Source organism: Mastigoproctus giganteus, chromosome 3, assembly GCF_048544385.1.
Source record: "Mastigoproctus giganteus isolate SK-2022 chromosome 3, ASM4854438v1, whole genome shotgun sequence".
Lineage (NCBI taxonomy): Eukaryota > Metazoa > Arthropoda > Arachnida > Uropygi > Thelyphonidae > Mastigoproctus > Mastigoproctus giganteus.
Genome location: NC_143577.1, coordinates 99,708,922 through 99,729,873, shown reverse-complemented (window position 1 = coordinate 99,729,873; position 20,952 = coordinate 99,708,922). Strand labels below are relative to the sequence as shown.

The following is a 20,952-nucleotide window of genomic DNA, read 5'->3' as shown; positions in this document are numbered from 1 at the left end:
GAGCTAAACCAAACATGTGAATAAATCTTGTGTTACCTGCATTTGTTGTGCTACAGAATGGGTAAATCAGCCTTGCTAATATGCTTGAAAGAATCATATATTGCTGAATGATAAACTAAAATGGGCTTTAATGTTATGCTGCAGCAGTTAAGTGTTGCTTTTCTGGAGGATATATAACCACTCTTAGCAATTTTGAATTAATTTTCCCGTTCCTAGAAATAAATATGGATGGCATCCATTTCCAGAAAAGCCTGAAACAGGCTCTTCTAATTCACTTTCATCCACATTAAGAATTAAATTTTCTGGGCCCTTTTCATATGCTCATGGGACTCCTTTGGATAATTTTCTGCTTATTTTTTTCACTCTGATTCATTCTTAGGTTGTGAAAATTATATACTGAAATCTAAAGTGATCCTTTGTTTAAACACTGCAGAATTCAGTTGATCTAAAAGTCTCTTCAGATTAATCACTGTCATGCTAGGCTAAGTTCTTTTAGTCAGAGCATAGAGATTAATTGATAAATATTTTTCGAAATTGATCCAAATCAACTTTGACTTTTATCCAGAATATTTGATAAATTCTCCATTTCAGTCACTGATAAACTAAAAATACAAGAAACTTTAGTAGCTGCCGATGATGTAAAACTCCTGCCTCTTTTAATTTGTCTTTGCTTTTTGTTATTGTCTGTACTGTAGACTGTGCAAACCTGTAATCCCTACCTACTGCTGTGACAGCACGATCTGCCTGTGCTCTTTCAATAATTTTTCATTTCATGTTCACTATATTGCACATTTCCATTTTTCATCATTATCATCGCTTTCACTTAGTTTTAAGGATAAAATTAAGGTTAACTTAGTTCTTAGAATAAAATTACTTTTTAAGAAAGAAACTATCTCAAGTATAGAAAAAAAATGCAACAAATATGATGACTGCAAAGGAGGTTGCACATTGCACACTTATGTTGGCAACGAATGTAATAGTAATAGAGGCATGTGATGCAAGAAAGCAAGCGTATGAGCTTATGTAGCATCAGCCAAATAAAAAAATAAATTAAAAAAAATAAAAATAAAATAAATAAATAAAAAATTCACACAACCATTCCCTCTAAAAGTTTGTCCAGTTCCTCCTTGAATTTATTTAAGCAATCAATTTCCACAACAACAAGTTTGTTTCAGCAATTAACCACCTGCTGGCTAAAGGCAAATTTCCACACATTTATTCTACAACTGTCTTTCCTCAGTTTGAATTTATGCCCCCTTAGGATTGTAATCTGAGCAAATGGAAGAATCCCATCAGAATTCAGCATGCTCAACCCATTCAAGGCCTTATACACCTCAGTCAGATCACCTAGCAGATGCCTAGTCTCCAAACACTGTAATTTGCAGAACTTCAGCCACTCTTGGTAAGAGGATCCCTTCATTCCCCTCGCCAATCTTGTCCACTTATTCTACATGTGCTAATTGTTTTGCTAGCTCTTTCCTCTCCATTCAAGACAAGTTTCACCAGTTATTGTTTTTACGCTGTTTATGAGAAATTTTTAGATAAAAAATGTTTACTTTTTTATTTTTTGATAATTTAATTTTAAAAATTTAATATATTTTACACCACAGTATTAATAAATGCAAACAAGCATATGCATCTATGCAGACTATGCGAATTTAAATTTGCTAACTTTTGGTTGTTTTCACTTTTAGAATTTCCATCAAAGGATTAACATTCTGGCTTTATGTGTGTAAACCTCCTTCTCCCCTCCCCCAATGCCAAATTAGTTTTTAACAGTTAATGTTACACTGAAAAAATGTCCATATTTTGTTATATTGATTCATATGACATATATGATGTGAGCGTTTTGACTTTTGCTGTTAATTTGATTTGTACAGCTATAGCAGTTATTCATTCATAAACATTTCCAGAGTATAAGTTTCTCTATTAACATCAATTGTAAATCATTTTGCTATATATCTTTGTCTGTTTCTTTTTGCAGAATTTTCACCTAAAATTATTGGATTGACAGGAACAAAAGAACAAATCAAGCAGACTGCTAAGTCATTTCGTATATATTACAGTTCAGGGCCAAAAGATTCAGATGCAGATTATATTGTAAGTACCATTACTAATAGAGCAATTTTTTTTTTTTTTTTTTTTTAACATAAGTGAAATTGTATTGATTTAAATATGTTCGTTGGGATCACTTTTTCCTGAACATTCTCGTAGAGTTTTTCAAAAACATCAACATGTTGTTTGTTATTTAAAGATTTAAACATTGTTATTAATATTTAATAAGATCTTTTAAGGGGTTTAGAGGGGAACAGGTATCCTGTGTGTTATCAGACACTCAGCCTAAAACACTGATGGATCCAATATCTCTCTATTACAGAAGATTTAGGAGAAGTCTCCCTAAAATCCACTAAAATCAACTGGCCTGCCTCCCTAAAATCCACTCATGCACACCTTCTCGATGGTAAGCCCTGTTACGTCACTTAGGTGGCAACGAACGTGTAGAGTGGTTCTCTTCAAGACGTAAGGTTCTCTTCAAGGGAACATCGCTGGACAGTGCAGTGTTGAATCAGTTTGGTGTGACATAAGCATTGGGAGATCAAAATTGAGAGTAGGAGTGTGCTATAGGCCTAATGACTCTGATGAGTATAATAAGAAACTCTACGGGGAAATAGAGTGGGCCAGTAAATCAGAGAGTCTTATAATGGGGTATTTTAATTTCCCAGATATTGACTGGAATTTGGGGGCTGGTCACTCACACACTAGCAAGGCTTTTGTGGATTTATTGGATGATTGTTTTCTACATCAGCATGTTTAGGAGGCAACTAGAGGGAGTAATACCCTTGTTTTGATTATCAGTAGTGATTCTTCATGTATTAAGAATCTGCAGGTAAATGAACCTAGGTGGCAGTGATTACAGTGTGCTGAAGTGGGATTTACTCAAAGAGGTAACTACCATTAGGGGTAAAGGGAAGGGTTATTGCTTTCGTAAAGGCGACTACGATGGACTGAGACAGTATTTAAATTCTATACAGCGGGACCAACTGATGATGTTACCAACAGCAAATTCAAAGTGGGAAGCATTCAAAGAACTTATCTTGGAAGCTACTAGGCTTTACATACCAATTAAGAAATATTGTTCAAGGTTTAGGCCTAAGTGGATGTCAGATGAACTAATGAGACATATGGCAGAGAAGACAAATGCATGGGATACATACAAATTAACACGTGACACAGAAGCCTATGATAGATACAAGTTGATCTGTAACCAAGTTACAAAGGAGGTTGGGCAGGCGAAGGCAGATTACGAGAAATCTTTGGCAAGGGATGCAAAGAAAAACAGCAAAGAGTTCTTTACTTATGTAAACTCTAGAAGGAAGGGGTTGAATCAGATTGGTCCGCTTGATATCGATGGTTCAACTGTTGATGATCCTGCTCAGGTAGCTAACAAACTGAATGAATATTTTGCATCGACATTCACACATGAGGAGTTATTCAGCGAGGGGAATGCCAGAGGTGTATTCAACTCTGGCAGTAAGCTAGAGAATCTTGTAATAACTGAGAGTAAAGTGGAGGAGAAATTGTTGAAGATAAATACAAGAAAGGCACCTGGGGTGGATGGGATCTATCCAGTTATATTAAAGGAAGCAGCAAAGGAAGTAAGCAAACCCTTAGCCATAATTATGAGAGCTTTCTTGGACTCAGGGGAAGTACCCATGGACTGGAGATCTGCAAATGTGACCCCAATTCACAAAGGAGGATCAAAGGGTGACAAGTAATTATAGACCTGTTAGTTTAACTTCTGTTCCTGAAAAATTAATGGAGGCACTGGTTAAAGAAGCACTGCAGGATCATCTAGACAAGACTTCAGTTATAGCTCAGACACAGCATGGTTTTGTTAACGGGAAGTCTTGCCTGACCAATTTGATTGGATACTATGATGCAGTCACAAAAGAAATGGATGCAGGGAATAACTTTGATATTATATATTTGGATCTTAGAAAGGCTTTTGATACTGTTGCACATGGAAGACTGCTGCACAAATTGGAACAGTGTGGTATTGGAGGCAAATTGCTGCTATGGATAAAGGGGTGGGTGAGGGGGAGAAGACAGAGAGTGGTAATCAATGGACACTGCTCATCGTGGACTAATGTTATTAGTGGAGTCCCTCAGGGTTCAGTATTGGGTCCATTATTGTTTTCTGTATTTATAAATGATATTGATGATGGTATATCAAGCTTAATGCCCAAGTTTGCAGACGATATGAAGGTTGGCAGGGTTGTCAAGGACGCTACTGACACTATGCTACTGCAACAGGATCTGGAAAGGTTGAGCAGATGGGCTGAGAGGTGGCAAATGAAGTTTAACATTGACAAATGTAAAGTACTACATATGGGAAACAGCAACCCCAGAGCAACGTATCAACTCTGTGGTACTACACTGACAGTGGTGGCGAATGAAAGGGACCTGGGGGTGGTTGTGCAGGCAGATATGAAGTTTTCTGAGCAGTGCAGATGGGCTGCAAGAGTAGCTCATGGTGTATTGTCAATGATATATAGGAATTTTTCTAGCAGGGATAAGGAGGTGATTATTTCCTTGTATAAGGTAATGGTCAGACCGCACCTAGAGTACTGTATACAGGTCTGGAGGCCTCATTTCAAGAAGGATGTAGAGATGCTGGAACGAGTACAGAGAAGGGCAACAAGATTAGTGAATGGAACAAAGGGGTGCTCTTACGAAGAAAGGCTTATGTTTTGCAAATTGCAGTGTCTGGAGACTAGGCACCGGTGAGGTGATGTGATAGAGGTGTATAAAGCCTTGAATGGTTTGAGCATGCTCAATGCTGTTGGGATTCTTCCTCTTGCTCAGAATAATCACCTGAGAGGGCATAAATTCAAATTGAGGAAAGACAGATGTAGGATAGACGTGAGGAAATTTGCCTTTAGCCAGCGGGTGGTTGGTTGGTGGAATAGACTTCCATCCCTTGTCGTGGAAGTTGATAGCCTAAATAAGTTTAAGGCTCAGCTGGACAGATATTTCGAAGGAACAGAGGGGTGAAGTGGAAGTGGTTATTTTTTATTTATTTATTTTTTTTTTTTTTTTTTGGCTGATGCTGCATAAGCTTGCTTTCTTGCATCAAATACCTCTACTAATGCTAATGCAGGAAAGGAAAGGAAAAAACTGACTCGAGTAAATAATACAGAGGTCTTTGAGATAACAGAGGAGGAGAAAAAGCAGTATGTACTGGAACTTAAGAACAAGTTTGAGCTTCTGCAGACTGCTTAGGACCAAGATATCGACGAGTAATATTACAACTTTCTGAAAGTGATAAAGCCCAAGAAACCTATAGGGAAAAAGAAATCCAAAGAAGAAAAAATTAGTCAAGAAACACTTGTCATGATGAACCAAAGACAACAAATGAAGAGCAAGAAAAACACTGACAGGAAGAAAATTGAATATACTGAGTTATGCAAAGCCATTAGAAAGAGACTCAGAGAGGACATAAGAAGATTTAACACAATAAAAGTAGAACAACCATTAAGGGAAAACAAAGGATTTAAATGAACAGCCATGAGCAGTAATACAGAAAGATAAATGATACTGAAACTGAAGAATAGCGATGGTGTACTTATAAACAGCAGAGAAGGCATAATTCAAATAGCAGAAGACTACTATAGAGAATTATACAAGGAGCGAGGGAATGATACCAGCAGTGGGGAAGATGGATTGCAAAGTAGCAACACATACGACATACCCGATATTCTTCCTGATGAGGTAGAACATGCATTGAAGAAAATGAAGAATCAGACAGCCCCGGGGGGAAGGTGAAGTTACTGTAGAGTTGTTAAAATTGGGAGGAAGAGACATAACACAAAAACTGGCAAGGCTCTTCACAAAGTGCATTAGAAAAGGTGTGACGCCTAAGCAGAGGAATAATGCAATCATAGTTTTGCTGCATAAGAAAGGAGATAAATCAGAAATGGGAAATTATAGACCAATTAGCTTGTTATCCCACATCCTCAAGTTGTTCACAAGGGTCATTACTAACAGATTAGAAAGAATACTTGATGAGAATCAACCGAAAGAGCAAGCTGGCTTTAGGACAGGATTCTCAACTATGGATCACCTTCACGTAATATCACAGCTAATGGAGAAAGCAAATGAATATAAAACACCATTATGCCTGGCATTTGTGGATTATGAAAAGGCATTTGACTCCATACAGCATAAGGCAATGTTTCGGGCACTGGAAAGACAAGGCATAGATACCCCATATATTATGATTTTGAAGAAAATATATGAAAATGTTACCTCCTTTATTAGACAAGACAAAGACAGTAGGAAATTTAAAATCGAGAAAGGAGTTCGACAAGGAGACACATATCTCCGAAGCTGTTTACTGCTGCTGTTGAGGAAGCTTTCAGAAGAATAGACTGGTCGCAGAAAGGAGTCAATGTGAATGGAGAGTACCTAAACCATTTACGATTTGCAGATGACATTGTGGTCATAAGTCACAATCCCAAAGAATTAGAGGAAAATCTTAATCAGTTATGCACAGTTAGTAAGGATTTTGGACTAAAGATGAATATGGCTATAACAAAAGTAATGATGAACAAGTATTCCACGGAAAGGGAAATAATGATTGAAGGAGCAGTAATTGAAAAGGTGGAGTCATATACTTATCTGGGACAAGTTATTAGCTGTAATAATGATAAATGGTTGGAAGTCAAGAGAAGAATAAATTTTGGATGGATAGCATTCAGGAAATATAGTTACATACTGACGAGCAATATCCCAGTTTGTCTGAAACGTAAAATAATGAATCAATGTATACTCCCCACCATGAGTTATGGAAGTGAAACTTGGGCACTCACCAAAAGAATGGAAGAGAAGCTGAGAACTACACAGCGAAGAATGGAACGAATTATATTGGGAATCAGACTGTTAGATAAGAAGAGAAACACATGGATTAGGCAGCAAACTCAAGTAAAGGACATTAGTATCAAAACTAAAGAACTAAAATGGTCTTGGGCAGGACAACATAGCTCGAAGACATGATGACAGATGGACTAAGAAAATAACAGAATGGTACCCAAGAGGAGTTAGAAAAAAACCTGGAAGACAAATGCGGAGATGGATAGATGAAATTCATGAGTTTTTGGGTAGTAAATGGATGGCCAGTGCTCAAAACAGAAGGAACTGGAAAGTTGCTGGAGAGGCCTTCATCCTGCAGTGGATTGAAAATGGCTGATGTTGATGATGATGATGAAGATCTTTATTTTGAATACTTCTGAAATACTTCTTGCATATACAGGGTGATTCACTACCAGTGCAACAAACTTGCAGGAGGTGTAGGGGGCACAAAGACGAATCGGAATGACATAGCACTGCAGGGTCGGAAATGCCTTCGTCATGCAGTAGAGGACATTGAACGGGAGGTCGCGTGAACAGCGATCCCACTGGAAGTCAGCATTTGCGAACCGGTTCCCAAGGCAGTAGGATGGACGAGTATTCAAACTTTGAACTGGCTGACATGCACCTCGCATATGGAGCTGCGGACTGTAACGGGCACGCCGCTCTGCGCTTGTACCAGGAACGTTTCCCGCACAGGGGTGCTCCTCAACATACGATTTTCGCATGTGTGCACAGAAGGTTACGTGAGACTGGTTGTTTCACGAGAGGTATCATGAATCTAGAGCGAATGACGAGGACGCCAGACAATGAGGAGAATGTCCTACGTCTTGAAGAAGGCAATCCGAGTACGAGTACTCGAGCGATAGGCCAACGATTGGGTATTTCCCAATCCACTGTATGGAGGATACTGTCAACAAACCAAATGAGTTCATACCATCTGCAACACGTCCAATCATTGGAGCCTGCGGATTATCCACTCCGGAGGACTTTTGCTACTTGGTTTCTTCAACAGAAACGGTTCACAAATGCTGACTTCCAGCAGGATCGCTGTTCACGCGACCTCCTGTTCAACGTCTTCTACTTCATGACGAAGGTATTTCGGACCCTGCAATGCTATGTGATTCCGATTCGTCTTTGTGCCCCCTACACCTCCTGCAAGTTTGTCGCACTGGTAGTGAATCACCCTGTATATGATGCTGATATCATAAAATGCCATGAAATGGGCTTTATGATAGTCCTAGGCAATCTCAGCCCTCATCTCATATTTTTCCCCTGATGCTTTATATTGTCAGTTAGATAATAAAGTTGTCTGGAATTGCAAATGATGGAACAGAAAAACTGGTGGAAGATAAGACAAAGCAGGTCCCTGACCTGCTCTGATGAAAGTTGGAGGAACCAACATTGGTTTGTCCTTGTTTACTTTTCATTGCTTTAATTAATTACTAGGAAAATTTATACTCAAGAGTTAACTGTGTATTCAGTTTTTTTGAGTAAAAAAAAATTTCATTCTGTCACTTTTAGGAATATTTGAATTAAATTTGAAATATAGAGATCTGTACTCTTCACAACTGGGATGATTAAGAAGAATGAAAATGTTTGAGAAAAATTAACTGAAAAATGAAATTAGTTCATTTATGGACATGGAGAAAATGTCCTCCCAGAACTATATAATCCTAATTGGCTTTTGTGCCTTTGCCCTCTGGTGTTATACCACAGAATGTCTGATTAAATTGGGTGAAAAACTTCAAGAAGAAGGAAATAGATTACTGAGACATCACTTAAATTGAGATTAACTTTGGAAATGTCAGCTTAGGGAATATATGATACACATGCCACAGTTAAAAAATTTCTCTTTCATTGGGAATAAGGAATTTAAAAAATATGCAGATCAATTTTTAAAAAAATATTAGCTAAAACTTTAAAAAAATTAAAATTTGTGAAATATTAAAAGTACAAGCCATTTTAAATTTTTATGTTGTCATTTGATATTGAGACAAGCACAGACCTACTTGCAAATGCAATAACATTGAGTTTACTACCCATTTATAATTGCTTGCCGTAACAGAAAAGCCTAATAAACTGGAAAGTGCAAATTGTTTTTGTTTTATGGTCGTGATCTCTGGAAATGTGCTTTAGAAAAATATCACAAAGGCGTTCAAAATTGGTTCTTATAACAGAACATATGATAACAATGAAAGTGTAGTTCGTTTTAATGATTTGAATTGGTAACAAATACAATTTACACTATAAAAAAGACCTTTTAGAGAGTTATATAGAGAAAATTTCAACTTCCGAGGTCGTGGAATGAATTACCAAAAAAAAATGTGTTATTGGGTTCACATTACGATATTTACACGATACAATGGTAACGGATTAATATCGTAAAGCGGGGTATACTGTATTGTATAGCTGCACGTGTGGTTTGAAATGCTATATTTATGAATTTTAACATTCATTTTTTGCAATTAATGTTCATATTTTCGATTTTATTGATACTTGTAAAATAAACAAAAAAATCGTAAAGCGAGAACTGCTTGTACTCGTGCCTATTTCGTTGCATTTAAAACCCTTTTTGCAACTGCCTGGCTTTGTCAACCTTTGTGAACCTCAGCATAGCTTATAACTTCTGATATATGTAACAGTGAAGTTTTTCTATGCAGATTACAGCTTCCTTGCTTGCTTCATTTCTTGATAAAGGGTGCATTTATTACTAAAATAAATAATAAAATTTTAGTTCTGATGGCCCTATGGAATTTCTACTTCCAATTTTAAGTTGAGCAAACGAAATGTTCAGTTCATGATATCACCATTAACTAAAATGTAGCACAGTGAAGCGCTATTTATACACTACGGACCTATATGTTTGTCATTACCAATTAGCATTAATGACTAATGGAAAATTGAAGAAGAGTAAGAAGAAAGGTGGGAATAGGATATTGCTGTGGTCACTCTTTGATAATTTTATTGTTTTTATTTTTTATTTTTATTAATAACAAGATACACAACAGGTAACCATTAACAGTGTATCTGAGATCAGAACAACGAAAGCAATAACAATAATAAGAGATGCAACAAAAAGATAGACATTGATATAGATTCAAACATTAAAATCGTATGTACAAAAGAGGATTGCGTTAAGTTACCGGTAAAACAAGTAATAATTAATCAGTTAGAGAACAGAAAAATAATAAACTACAATAATTAGATCAGAGCTAGTCACTTTGCAGTTTAATTGAAGAGGCAAACTTGTGGATGGCATTCATCAGTGATTGGGAGTTGTCAAAGAAGTCAGTGAGAGAGTCATTTGCTGATTCTGTTCAGTGGACTGAACTTCATAAAGTCTGTGGTGGCAGATTCAAGGCAAAATGATGTAAGGTTCCTGACTTTTCTACAAGGAGCATTGAAGTTGATTTTGATAAGGATATCAGATGCTTCATGAGTTCCAGTGATTACTTTGTCTAGAAGGGTGATGTCAGCAGTAACTCTTCTAGTGCACAGAGGCCTCAGATGAAAGTAATCACACAGTGATTCATAATACACTGAGTGATAGAATAGAGGATTACGGTACGTAAGGTAACAGACAAAATTTTTTTGGACTGCTTCAGTTTTGTTAGTTAGTCTTTGTGTGAGGATTCCAGATGGGTGAACTGCATTCAAGGATTGACAGAACAATAATTTTATAAAGGATAACTGCATATCTGTAGTTTTTAAACTTGTAAGTGTTCTGTTTGACAAATCCCAGTGTTTTGAATGCTTTGCTAGTGATTTTAAGGACATGGGCATCGAATTTAGCACTGCTGGAGAAGAGAATCCCCAAGTCGTTAACTTGGTCACGCCTTTCGATGGTCGCAGAGTTAATACTGTACTCCGTATTTATTAGTTGTGGAGATCTACCGGATGAGAAAGAGATTACTTTGCACTTCGAGGTTAGCAGACAAGTGATTCAGAGATAGCCACAGAGAGAATTTATTGAGAGCACATCGAAGCTGTTGAGAATCGGTAATCTCCTTCAATGCTGAGTAGATCTTAAGATCATCTGCATAGAGAGCAACTTGAACATTGAAGGTGTAAATGAAAGAAGGAAGATCATTTACAAAAACAATGAAAAGAAGAGGGCCTAAGGGGAAGCCTTGTGGTACTCCACTTAGTTGTATAAAACACTCTGATTTCACTTGATTGATGATAACACGCCGACCGGGCTAGCCAGGTGGGTAAAGTGCCTGCCTGGAAATCCAAAATTCGCGGGTTCGAATCCCGCCTCAGGCTTGGATCAAAGTACTGCAAAAACCTTGGGAAGTGCACTATGGCCACAGAAGCCGATGCGCCAACAACTACCCAAAAAAAAAAAAAAAAAAAAAAGATGGTAACACTCAAGGAACGACGCATAATATAGCTGCATAGCCATGAGAGCAAAGGGTCATGGATACTATATAGCTTAAGTTTTTTCAGAAGTTGTTCGTTCAGGACTTTATCAAATGCCTTAGATATATCTGTGTAGACTGTCAACTTGAAGATGGTTATCAAGAACTTCAGAGGTGTATTGCCAGAAAGAAAGCAAATTTGTGACTACTGACTTGCCACTGCGGAAACCATTTTGATTCTGATCAATGAAAGGCCTGAAGAATTCAAAGAGATGTTTGTACTGCTGTGTTGAAGAGTTTAGCCAGGCTGTTATGCAAGGATATGGGTCTGTAATCAGTTACATCATTTTTATCACCTTTTTTGAAAATAGGAACTATATTGACCTGCTTAAAGTGCTTAGGATACTTCCCCAGCCTGCAAGACAAGTTAAAGATTTGCAGTATGAGGGGTTTTAAGGTAGTGACAGTCATTTTCCAGAATAAGCCTGGAATATCATCTGAACCTCTAGTATAGTCATTTCTCATGCTTTTTAATGCTGGATTTAAATCTTCATCTGTGATAAAGCGGTTAATGAGGATATCACCTTTAACAGGTGTGAAGTCAGGAAATGAGGCAGGTCTCAATGCATCATTTGTTTGAATTCTGGAAAAATGTTTGGCAAACTCTTCAGCAATAATGAATTCATCCGATAAGAGAATTCCATCTGCAATCATAGAGTTGTAATTTTCTAATGGTTATATTCTTGTGCTTCATGAAATTCCAGAATGGTTTGATATCTCTGTGAGTAAGCAGACTATCCTGAACTGACTCTGTACACATATTGTAAGATTTTAATATGAGCATTTTCACTTCTTTGCGGAGTTGGCTGAATATTTCATAGTATTGACTGTCACCTGATTGCTTATACTTGTTTCTATAGTATTCTTTGGATTTAATTTTATGTATTAGTTTGCAGTTATACCAGTGCGGATAGGTAGAGCGTGCCATCAGATGGGATTGAGAAACAATGTCAGATATAACTGAGTGGACACAGTTGATCAGGTTATTGGTGAGCACATCGATGTCATCCATAGCGTCAAAGAGCTGCTTATGTTGCTGAGAGCTAGGTTGAGACCAGTCGGCCATTCTGAAATTGAATCGTGGAGAACGGGAGCTGCATTTGAAGTTATGAGAAGTCACAGTGATGTCAAAAGTAATTGGTGATTGATCCGAGTGAAATATAGGGTTGTCTTTGTGAACCTCTGTATGAGTAGAGGAGAATATTAGGTCAAGGTAGGCATTTTCTCTGGTTGGAAAATTACAAACTTGATCAAGACCATAGCTGTGAAGCATATTAAAGAGAGCCCTAGTCTGCAGTGATGGAGAAGAAGATCCTAAATTGGCCATTTGACAGTTAAAGTTACCCAAAAACATAATGAGAGTTAAGGTTAAAAAATCCACTTCCATGGGGAGGTATTACCGATCCTACAAAAAAATTAGAATCCATCATCAATTAATGCAACCCATTATGCATGCATATTATATACAATACTTTAGGGTAAGGTATTTTTTAACCCTTTAGGTGGCAGTGAACATAGTGGCAGTTATTCAAAGAAATAACAACTGTCAAGGGTAAAGGGAAGGGGTTTTGTTTTTGCAAAGATGATTATAATGGACTCGGGCATTTTTTAAAATCTTTTCAGTGGACCAATTGATGTTAAAATATGTAAACACCAAATGGGAAGTGTTCAGAGGGGTAATCATGGAGGCTGCTAAGCGTTTTATACTAACTAAGAAGTACAGTTCAAGATTTAGTGACAACCTTACTGACAGGGAAGAAAAATATATGGGGTGATTATAAATTATCAAGGAATACAGAATCTTACTATAAGTACAAACTGGTATGTAATTAAGTTACTTACTGGTTTAGACAGACTAAGGTTGAGAGGTCCTTGATCAAGAGTGCAGAGAAAAGTAGCAAGTAATTCTTTGTTTGTTAACAGTAGAAGGAAAGGGGGATGAATTACATTGGTCTGCTGTATACGAATGATATAATTATAGATGATCCTGTATAGATTGCTAATAAACTGAATAAATATTTTGCATCAACACTCATTTAGGAAGAAATTTTTAGAAATGAAGTTAGGAGAAGTCTCTCTAAAGCTTGTTGGGAGTGAAATGATTTTATAATAATAGAAAGTAAAAGTGAAGGGAAATTGCAGCTAAAAGTAAACAAAGCACTTGGGGTGGATGGAATCTATCCAATTGTATTAAAAGAAGCTGCAAAAGAGGTAGTGAAACCTTTAGCCATAATAATGAGAGCATCCTCGTTCAAGAGAAGTACTTGCTGATTGGAGATGTGCAAATATGTCACCTTTAGATGTTGCTTGGGTGGCATGGTGCATAGATAATATAAAACTTGTCAAAAGAGGAATGAAGCACTTTAACTTGTTTTAGAACATCTATTTGTTTCCAGTTGGAAATTACATACAGATGAGAATTGGACAATTTCATGATATATTCTTATGAACCTTTAGCCATTCTGATCTATGTAACAGTGAAGTGGTAAAAATATACCACAATGTATGATTCCCATCTGTATATAATTTCCAACTGAAAATTTATTTCTCATTGACAAATGCATCTCCTTTTTCACAAGGATGGTTTGAAGAGTGAGGTGAGTAATTACAGCCCTGTAAGTTTAACCTCTGTGCCAGGGGATATAATGAAGTCAGTAGTTAAAGAAGTAATGCAAGAACACCTTGATAAGAGTAGAGTCATAAGGCAAACACAGCATGTGTTTCTTAAAGGGAGATCATCCCTCACCAATTTGTTTAGCTCCTGTGGGGTTGTCACCAGGGATGCAAAGAATAATTTTGATATTGTATACTTTGATTTTAGGAAAGTCTTTGATACTGTACACATGTACAATTGCTGTACAAATTAGAGTAATGTGGCATCAGGGGAAAGTTATTACTATGAATAAAGGGATATTAACTGGTAGGAGACAGAGTGGTTATAAATGGTTGCTCTTCACGGCTAATGTGGTGAGTTGAGTTCCATAGGGATTGGTTTTTGGTTCTTTACTATTTTTAATATTTATTAATGATACTGATGTAAGTGTTTCAAGTTTGTCTATGGATGATACAAAGGTGGGAACAGTAATTAATGACAGTATCAGGGAAAGCTACTTAAAGAGGATCTAGATAAACTATGCAGATCAGCTAGGAAAATGGTAATCAGGTTTAACAGTCATAAAGGCAAGGTAGCATTTGGGTGGCACCAAAATCAAGGCAGTAAAAAAAAAAGACCTGGGAATGATTATACAATCTAATATGAAATTCTTTGAGCAAAGAGGCTGCTAGAACAGTTCATAGGGTTCTGTTAGTGATATACAGGAACTTTTGCTAGCAGAGATAAAAAAGAGGTGATCATTCTGTTGTATAATGCAATGGTTAAGCCCCATCTAGAAGACTGCATACAGTTTTGGAAGGAAATGATCTGTTGGATCATGTCCAGCAAAATGATCTTTAATGGTTAAATAAATTAAATACCAATGGCATCTTTACCCTTTCTCAGTTGAAACATGCACGGGGTATAAATTCAAATTGGAAAACAATGGTTGCAGATTAGGTATACAGAAATTTTCATTCAGCCAAAAGGGTAGTAAATTGTTGAAATAATCTCCCACCTAGTGTTGTGGAGGTGGATATTTTGAGTAAATTTAAGGAAGGTTCATACAAATTATTGGAAGGGATGGGGAAAATAAAGGTTTTTTTTTGGCTGGTGCTATTATAAGCTTTGCTCTCTTACATTTTATTGCCAGTACTAATTTGAAATAAAGCTGAAAAACAAAAGTAACTAATCGCATTGAAGATATATATATATATATATATATATAATATGTGTTTTTATATTTATGTACAAAAAATGTATATACATGTGCATGTTTGACATTTTGCATACATAAAGATCTTTTAAACTAGAAATTAGCATGTTATGTCTAAAACATGCTTTTGAAGTTTTCAAGAGATTTTTTTTTTTTATTTTGAAAATAAAAGGTGTAAAACACAGCATGTTTTAAAATAACATTTTGTTTTTATTAAGGCTTAAAAAGTGTGTACAAGAACTGCAATCCATTAAGAGATGATGAAATATTGGCATTGTTTAAACATAAAAAAAAAATAATAAAATCACCTTCCAGAATTGTCTTTCTTCACAGATTAGGCGTTCCGCCTGTTACGATCTCAAAGAGGTCTGCCCATCTTTTCTTCGGTCTTCCTCTGTCTCTTTTTCCTTTTGCTCTATATGTGTAAGCTAATTTAGGGAATCTATTATCTTCCATTCTTTCTACATGTTCTTTCCATCTTTGTCTATATTCTATAATTTTTTCATTAATTGAGTAAATCTTTAATTCCTTTCTAATATTTACGTTTGGTATTTTATCTAATTTTGTACATCCTTTAACATATCTTAAAAATTTTATTTCTGCAGCTTGTATTCTATTAATGTCTCTTTGTTTTGGTATCCCATGTTTCAGAACCGTAAATAAGTGTTGGTATTGCCATTACTTTGTAAAATTTCAATTGTGTTTTCTTAGCCAGAGTTCTTTTTATTGTTCCACATATATTTTGAAATTTCATCAATTTCTGGTTCATATCTTCTTCAACATCATATGTTATATCACATCCTAGATATTTAAAATGTTTTACTTGTTCTATATTTTATTGTCTATAACTATTTTTGTTCTCACCATATTTTTCCCTTTAAAAGCCATTGTTCTAGTTTTCATCATTGATATTTTAACTTTATATTCTTCTGTTATTTGGTTTAATTTAAATACTGCTCTTTGAAAATTATCTTCACTATCTTGAATAATTACTTGATCATCTGCAAATAACAGTGTATTAATCCTATTCTTTGTATTTAAATATATCCCTGTATTAATTTCCTCTTTCCATTTACATATCATATCCTCGATGTATATGTTAAACAATATTGGTGATAAGCTACATCCCTGTCTAACTCCTTGATTTATTATACTTTCTTCTGTTAATTTATTACCTGTATCTATTACTATTTTTGTTCCTTGATATAAACTCTGTATTATTTTTATAAGATGCTTTGGGTATCCTTTATTACTCAATATGTCCCATAGTTTTCATTTGTTTACTCGATCAAATGCTTTTTCATAATCTATAAATGCTAAATGTGTTTCTAAATTAAACTCTTTTCGTTTTTCTATTATTTGTTTTAATATAAATGTATATTCTGTACATGATCTTCCTCTTCTGAATCCTGCCTGTTCTTTTATTAATATTTCATCAGAGATAATTTTAATTCTATTATTTATTATTTTGCTATACATTTTATATACTGTATTTAGTATGCTAATCCCTCTATAATTCTTTGTATCATTTCTATTTCCTGTTTTAAATATTGAAATAATTTTTGCTATCTTCCATTCTTCTGGTATTTTATATTGTTCCCAACATTTATTAAATAAATTTAGTAACCTGTGTTTTCAAAAACTTCCTCCATACTTGATCAGTTCTGCATTTATACCATCCATTCCTACTACTTTCCTATTTTTTGTAGTTTTCAGTGCCTTTTCCAATTCTTCTTTCGTTATCAGATCTATGTTACTAACTGGGTCTAACTGTATCTCTTCTGTTTGATATGTTGACACAATTCTTCATCATGTTTTTTCCATTGTTCTTCCTTTATTATATTTATTCTTGAAGTGTCTTTCTCTGTGCTATTCAAGTGTTTCATCATTTTATGTCAAATTTTGTCTTCCATGAACATCATGTTCTATTGTGCTTATAAATCTATTCCATGACTCTGCTTTAGCCTTTCGTATTATATCTTTAGTTTTATTGCATTCTTGTTTATATATTTCTTAATTCTCACTTGTCCTGTTTTGTATATATTTAAGATATTTATCTTATACTGCTTTAGCTATTTTTCATTCCATATCTTTACTCTCCCCCTCTTCTTATAATTTTTCCTGAATTGTCCTGGTGTCTCTTTTGCTATCTTTTGAATTATATTTCATATATTATTCCATTCTTCTTCTATTTGTTCTCTCTCCGATGTTTTACTTATTTCGTCTTTAAACCTTTTTTTCATATAAATTATGTATACTTTCTTCTTGAAGTAGATATACTTTGTAGATATACTAACTCCTCCTTCCTCTGTTTAATAGTTTTTCTATTCTTCTATTTAGCCCATAACTCTATTTTTGAAGCCACTAAAAAATTATCTGAATTAATATCATATCCTCTAAGCACCTTAGTATCTCAACATTGTTTTGCTAATTTTTGATTTACTATTACATAGTCTATTATTGATTATGTACCTCTTGCCGACCATGTATATTTATATATATCATGTTTTCTAAAAAATGTGTTTGTTATCTTTAAATTATTAAATGTTGCAAAATCTCTTAATTTATATCCATTTACTTTATTTTCTCCATAACATCCCATAATATTTTTTATTGGCTTATTCCCTACCTGAGCATTATAATCTCCCAAAATAACTACATGTTTCTTTTTTTACATTCTTATCAAGTTCTTTTTGTAACTCTAAACAAAATTTATCTGTTTCTTCCTCTTTTCCATCTTCTGGAGCCTAAATTCCAATTATACATAAATAATCTCTGTCTAATTTAAATCTTACTGTTATTATTTATAAATGTGTAGCTCTGTATTTTGGGTTTCCATTAACGATCAATTAATATTGCTACCCCTCCACTGGCTCTTTCCTTTTGCTCTACTCAACTGTATATCATTGTATAAGAATCATAATCTTTCATATCTTTTAATTTTTTCTTTGTTTCTCTTTTGACTGCTATATTTACTCTCTTCTGTTTTAAGTGTTTAAGTTGTTTGACTTCTTTATATCCTAATCCTCCTCTTATGTTCCATGTTACACTATTTAAAATGTCTGTTATTCCTTTTCATTTCCTTGTCACATCCCTTTGTCCGTCCGGTATTCTTCTTTGAGCTTTGAGTTTTTTTTTTACATGGGGATGGAACCAGCATCCTACACAACCCCAGGAGGGTCAGTATGTTACTCTTCATCTGATCCCTACCCTTTCACCTGTCTGGCTAGGGTGGCTCTACTGGTAGTCTAGCTACCGCCAGCATAGCTCTCTGGGTCATCAGGATACTCACAAATTAAAAAAGAAAGTTGGCAACTTTATATTCCTGATTGTAACAACTGCCACCACCACCACCACCTGGTTAAATATGTGGAATTTAGCATAGATGGTTTTTTTCTCAGTAACACAGGTCTTGGACATAAGCCACAAATTTGTGACGAAATTTGTGAGCATTCTTATTGATAAGTCAAATTTTATTGCGTACAATTCTACAGTGTAGATAATGTATTCAATAGGATGAGACATAGCTACTGAGAAGGTGGAAAAAAGCCACTGCTGCATCTATTTTGGAGCCATCAGTATAAATATGTAGGTACTATGAGGTTCTACAAGGTATATGCTTCATGTAGCTGTTGAAAGTTGTTTGCTAAGGAGCATTTTACCCATCAAAGAAAGAAATCATCACAAAGAGGTGAGAATGGAGTCCAAAGAGGATCAGGAGGAGCAGTGTCTTGGAAGCTATACCGAAAGTCAATGTCTCAACAGTGCACAAACTCTTCCAATTTAAGTCCTGCAGGAAGGTTTTCATTAGCTTTATTTTGGTATAGCATGACATATATTGAGGGTCAAATAAGTACACTTAGTTGGGGTAAGATGGAATACTTTTAATTTTTGCTGCATAGTTAGGATTTTCTCCTGAGCAGCATGAGCCTCAGGCTTCCTTGCACCATATAGCTAATAATAATAATAATTCAGAGGGTGGGGGGGGGGACATTCATTTGCCTTAGTACACAGACTGTGAACCAGAAATGTTCTGAAGGCTACCACAGCTCTTCCTAGGGCATTATGAAAGCATAACAGAGAACTTTTCCTTGCAGAGTCATAGATTGGTGATCCATGTAATCCAAGCAGGACAATTAAGTTCTACATGAGTAGCAAAATTAAGTTTATTATCTAAATACAAGCCCAATAAATTAAAAGTTATTGTAAGAGGAAACAGACTGTTATATTATTAAATGAAAACTATATCTGGATATAGTTTTCATTTTTTACAGTAATGAACTGCAGTGGATTTCTTATTCTACTAGGGAATAGCCATTCTGTAGCATACTATTTGGCGAAGGTAAAGAAAGCCTGCAAAAGTTCGATGAAACTTACCGGTAAAAGTACTTTGCTGTAATGGCATTTGTATTGTTGCTCGCTCAGTAAACAGATGGTGGGTGTTATCAGTCAGGAGTAGAAACTGAATCCCATGGGAGATTGAAACCCTCCTGAGGTGGAGGGGTAACCTGATCTTTTTTCTTTAGAATCACTGGATAAATTGTTCATTAATAAAAAAAAAAAAAAAAAAAAAAAAGGCAAAGGAAGCCCATACGAGAAGCATGGCAAATTCTTCAAACAGGCCTCTGAGGTTGGGTATGTTCATATTGTAGTTTTAAATGTTTTTCACCAACCTTATGTAGAAATAAAACACAAAGAAAACAAAAACTGGAATCTTGATAACTGTATATTTGATAACTTGATAACTGTGGTATTTAAAGACGCATCGCAGAACAAAGAAAATACCGCTGAAGAAGAAGGCAGGAGCCTTCGAAAGCTTTGGTTTTATCGATTTTAATTTAGTATATTTTAATGTATTTTATTGTTCTTAACCCAGTATATTTTAATGTATATTTTATATGTATATATTTTAGTTGTAAAGTTAAATATAATTTATTGTAAATACAGACAAATATAACTTATTATAAATACAGTTATCAAGATTCCAGTTTTTGTTTTCTTTGTGTTTTATTTCTACATAAGGTTGGTGAAAAACATTTAAAACTACAATATAGCATGGCAAATGTCGAAAAAGTTTACTGGTGAAACTACGTTACGAACATTTTTTATGACGCCAGAACTTCCAATATGACTGTTCGTGATTCAATTAGTGATTCTAAAGAAAAAAGGTCGGGTTACCCCCCCACTTTGGGAGGGTTTCAAGCTCCCGTGGGATTCAACTTTACTCCAGACCGATAACACCCACCGTCTGTTTACTGAGCGAGCAACAATACAAATGCCGTTATGGCAAAGTACTTTTTGCAAAGTGCATGCTTCTCGTGCAGGCTTTCTTTACCTTAACCTACTGTTCTATTTTGGCTGTGGAAAATTGAAGTTGCTTTTCAGTGTCATGTTTGTGACTGATAAAAAGATAATAAGGTCATCAGCAAGCACATATGGTTCATCTGTATTTGGAATATACCATATCATACCTGTAATTCTTATTGTAAATAATGTTGCACTGATGATGGAACCCTGCAGCACACCATCCCCTTGCTCAAATGATTTGGATACATTCAGATAACTAACCTGAAATGTTCTGTGGCATAGGAAGTTTTGTATAAATTGTGTTAACTGAAACTAACTACCTCTCAAACTAAAAGAATGAAGATCTTGAAAAACACTATATCACCAGGTGGTATTGAATGCTTTCTCAGTATTGAGGTTAACCACGGCCAGGTGTTGTCTCCTTATGAAAGCATTGCAAATGTTTGCTTCTGTTTTGGTGTCATGACATCTAATGTAGACTGATTCTTCCAAAGTGTTGTGAT

The 20,952-nt window shown here is 35.3% G+C and overlaps 1 protein-coding gene across 2 annotated transcripts in view; it reads left to right on the top strand.

Moving 5' to 3' along the window:
* Positions 1-20,952, top strand: part of Scox (Synthesis of cytochrome c oxidase) — a 307,125-nt gene that overhangs the window by 139,674 nt on the left and 146,499 nt on the right. For both annotated transcript variants that reach the window (XR_016546732.1, XM_090369369.1), the window contains exon 6: positions 1,985-2,100. Coding sequence is in view for 1 of the 2 variants with exons in the window: in XM_090369369.1 (XP_090225495.1) it covers positions 1,985-2,100 (116 nt within the window). In the remaining variant the exon portion in view is untranslated. The remainder of the gene's footprint in view (positions 1-1,984; positions 2,101-20,952) is intronic.